Here is a 3969-nt window from a genome sequence, read left to right as displayed (position 1 = left end):
TGCTGCTGTCACATGGAGAGATGAACACAAGTGAAGCGTGATGAAGAGGAGGAGAGGAAGGCACACCCACCGAGGCGTACAGCCGCCCTTTATCATTCATGGCCAGATATCTGGCGGAGAAAAGGCCCTTTATGGCCACAACACCCACATCCACGGCGGTGATCTCCATGATGCCTGCACACACACACACACACACACACACACACACACACACACACGCACGCACGCACGCACGCACGCACGCACGCACGCACGCACGCACGCACACACGCGCACACACGCACACACACACACACACACACACACACACACACACACACACACACAATACAACATTAGTATTCACTGTTTAGATTCATGAAGGGAAATAAAATAAAATAAAAAAAACAAAAAACATGAAAAGTTCTTTGTGCGTGTTAAATCAGGTCCTGATTAGTGCAGCAGTAAGACTCTAATGGTCTCTGATTATAAACACATCCAGTGTGACAGCGCCTCAAGGTTCTTTATTCTAACTCATTAACCTGCATGTCAGCAGGACTTCACACAGGTCAACCAGAGAGGCCATGTTAAATGATACACATGGAAATAAAGACATTAACAACATCAAATTCATAAATACATGAACTGAAAGTGAATATTTTAATAAATGTAATAAAATAAATGTAAGTAATTACCCTAAATCTAATCCAATCCAATCTAATCTAATATAATCCAATCTAATCTAATATTATAATCCAATCTAATCTAATCTAATGCAATCCAATCCAATCTAATTTAATCTAATCTAATGCAACACAATCTAATCTAATCTAATCTAATCTAATCTAATCTAATCTAATCTAATACAACACAATCTAATCTAATCTAATCTAATCTAATCTCCACCAGTCGCTTAATTTAATGCGTTCAAAACACATTTCTTAAATTCTTCAACTTTTCACTTTATACACACACGCACACACGCACGCACACGCACGCGCGCGCGCACACACACACTCACACACACACACACACACACACACACACACACACACACGTGTTGTTTGTGTTGACTCACTGAACGGGTTGTTTTCCTCCAGTGATCCATCGATCTTCCCGCTCGTGTGGATCTGCAGATGGTATTTGGTGGCGCAGTAAAGCTTCCTGCGCCGCGGCGCCCCTCCGAGGTGCTCGTACACTCCTCCGCGGCCCCCGGCGTCCCTCCGCTGCCGGGGGTCGCACGCCTGGCCCGGTGCGCAGCGGGCCCGGGGACTAACGGGGTCCAGCAGGCTCAGCAACACCAGCAGAGGAATCAGCAGCATCTTGGCATGGCCGGGGAGAGACGACTGTGGCGAGAAAAGCGAGACCTCCTCCTGGCCGGCTCCCGGAGTCCCATGAACGTGTCGGGGCCCCGACGCCGGAGAGCTCCAGCCCTGCGCGCACTGAGCCCGGCAGGCACCGAGGTGGGATCCTCCTGGCCTCTGTAACTGGGCAGCCCTCCCGCCGACCTGAATGAGAGCCTCTGCTCAGACGGAGCGCAGATATAAAAGAAGCTGGAGGCGACAATAGGCTGAACTCCGACCAATTGACACAAAGGAAAGGGGGAGGCAAAAGGTATCAGCCCTGTGTGAAGAGAGAGACAGCGGCGTGGATAAAATTACACTGTGGCTGCGCGCGGAACAGCTCTGCTCTGAACTGCTCTCTGAAAGATCCGAACAGAGCAATTAGACGGGTCCAAATGATACAGGCGGGCTGAGCCGCAGCAGGTGAGGAAGAGGACCTACCTTCATCTTCCAAAAACTCCGACTGGACTCACTTCAGGGTTGAATTCTGACATTTATAACCACAGACTTCCTCCTCATGTTGTCACGCTGCAGGACTTCTTCTGGTCCAACTTTATCCTCCAGGTTTGAGTCTGTTTAAAAGCCTCCAGTAGAAACACGTCAAGCAGTGTCCAGTAGACACGCTAGAACAGGTGTCGGCCAATCACAGACGGTCTGAGGTGGACACCACGTCTGGAGTTCGTATTGTGCCGTGAAGGAGCTCCTCGGTGCAGCACGTGATGATTTTCAGAGGAGGTGAGGAGACTCTGCCGGTCAGAGTCAGACCTCAAAGTCTCAACCACCTCCTTGTTCTCTTTAAATCCTCCTCCTGACCTGGTAATCAGGGCTGCTGAAGTTATCAAGCAGAATAAATGACTGCCGTGTCACACCGAACACCCTCCGTCCCGCGCGCCATCCTTCATCCTCCACCCGGTACTGGGTCGTCCCAGACTGTTCCCATCCTCATGCCCCGGCTCTGGCGAGGCAGCAGCCGGTGGGCGGAAGAGCAGCAGGCTAAATGACTACTGCCTAAATTGCTTCCATCTTGGTCGCATTATGGTTTGCATTCTGGTAATTAGCACCATCATCTACAAATCTCTCTGCCCTTTGGCGCTGCTCCACGGCTGCGCTGAGAATCCCCCAGAGAGCAGACGGTTAATTTGTCTTCCCCTCCCATACATCACCCAACGAGCTGCCCCTGTCACTTTATTTACCCCAGTGATCAGAAAAGGCAGCTCTTTTAATTACAAATGTGTGCACATTATGCTTCCGAGACCCCTCACGAGTCAGACGGCAGCAGAACATGAGCCGGCCGTGTGGATGAGAGCTTGTTCCTCTCTGAGACTTCTTGATGTGGTGAGATGCTGGAAGAGGGAGGAACCTCAGATGTGGTGTGCTGTTTCTCTCAGAAACTATTTTAATTACGCTCCCCTCCACGCCGCCCACAAAGCATCCCAGCAATAAGCAGGGCAAGCGCGCTCAATTTGAGGCATTGTGCGTGTGCACGCACACACATTAGCAGAAGTTTGTGGGGTTTTTAGGTTAAAACTTCAGTTGTGTGTCCAGATCACAGACTGTTTATAAAAGTGTTGGTAGCTTCCGATCCAGAAGTGTCTTCAGCTGCAATACCAGCGAGTGCCACTAGAGGTCGGCTCCAAAAAGCCTCCGGCTCCATAGACTCCCATTCAACTTCTCTCATCAAATCCAAAGTGAATAAAATGTGTCCATCAGTTATCTCGGTGTTGTTAGCTAAAGTCACTCCTTCTTATTAGTTTTCTGGAGGTCCATCTGAAAATAATCCCTCATTCATTAGAAAAGAAGATTCAAGAACACCTGTTTTTGGGGGCGTGTCTGTTTGATTGACAGGCCTGTGGTGCAGTCAGGTTACAGCTAGCGGTGGGCAACTCAAAGCTTATAAAGTCCAAACTTTGAGTTCATTAAAACAGTTGTTTTCTGTCTTTCTGACGGTCCACATGATGAACACCTTGTGACCGAATCATTTCTACATTTAAAGAGAAGTCACGCTGACTAAAGTCTGAACAAACGGACATCTCCGTAAGATATAAAGGAAGGAGAGAGATGTTGTTGTCAGATGTAAGAGGAGCTGAGTGCAGGGAGTAACATCTGTGAGCTTTAATGGACCAATCAGAAGGTCTGGACGTGACTCCTGAAGTGAGACTATGACAGGAGGATGTGCAGTCAACATCCTTCCAGCTGCAGTTTACACCATCTTCATGTCATGAGAACATATCTGATCAGAAGGAGTTCATCTGACGACACCATGACTGGAAACATTTACTGACTCTGTATTTCAGGAGATAACTTGATGCTTTTTAATGGGAGTCTGTTGCAGCCAGCCCCTAGTGGTCCTCAGTGGTGTTACACTTCAAGGCTTCACTTTTCAGACCTGGAGACTACGAACAGTTTCATCCAGTCTGCCGGCAGCACCAGTGACTGAATGTGTGGGAAAACCTTCGAACTATAATTTCTCATTCCTGATTTGAAAAGTCGACATCTCAAAACCACCAAAGATGTTTGATTCAGAATCTGAGAGTTCGGCTGGAATATCTGCAGATAAAAGATTACAGCAGGATGTCACTCTATCATGCTTGTTAGCTGCTTATTGTGGGACACAATGGTGGATTTATATATACAGTACATACACATA

General features: G+C 48.0%; 1 protein-coding gene across 1 annotated transcript in view; it reads right to left on the bottom strand.

The window, feature by feature from the left end:
• fgf3 (fibroblast growth factor 3) overlaps positions 1–1816 on the bottom strand; it is a 2839-nt gene extending 1023 nt beyond the window's left edge. The window contains exons 1-3 of the mRNA XM_069177951.1: positions 1764–1816; positions 1058–1602; positions 71–174 (exon numbers count right to left, since the gene is read on the bottom strand). Of these exons, the coding sequence (XP_069034052.1) occupies positions 71–174; positions 1058–1301 (348 nt within the window). The 5' untranslated portion in view covers positions 1302–1602; positions 1764–1816. The remainder of the gene's footprint in view (positions 1–70; positions 175–1057; positions 1603–1763) is intronic.
• Positions 1817–3969: the final 2153 nt, after the last annotated feature.

Source organism: Embiotoca jacksoni, unplaced genomic scaffold (assembly GCF_022577435.1).
Source record: "Embiotoca jacksoni isolate LCO1_2020_lvr unplaced genomic scaffold, fEmbJac1.0.p SCAF_79, whole genome shotgun sequence".
In the NCBI taxonomy this organism is placed as follows: domain Eukaryota; kingdom Metazoa; phylum Chordata; class Actinopteri; family Embiotocidae; genus Embiotoca; species Embiotoca jacksoni.
Note: the sequence above shows the minus strand (reverse complement) of the source record. Positions and strands in the feature narration are given on the sequence as shown.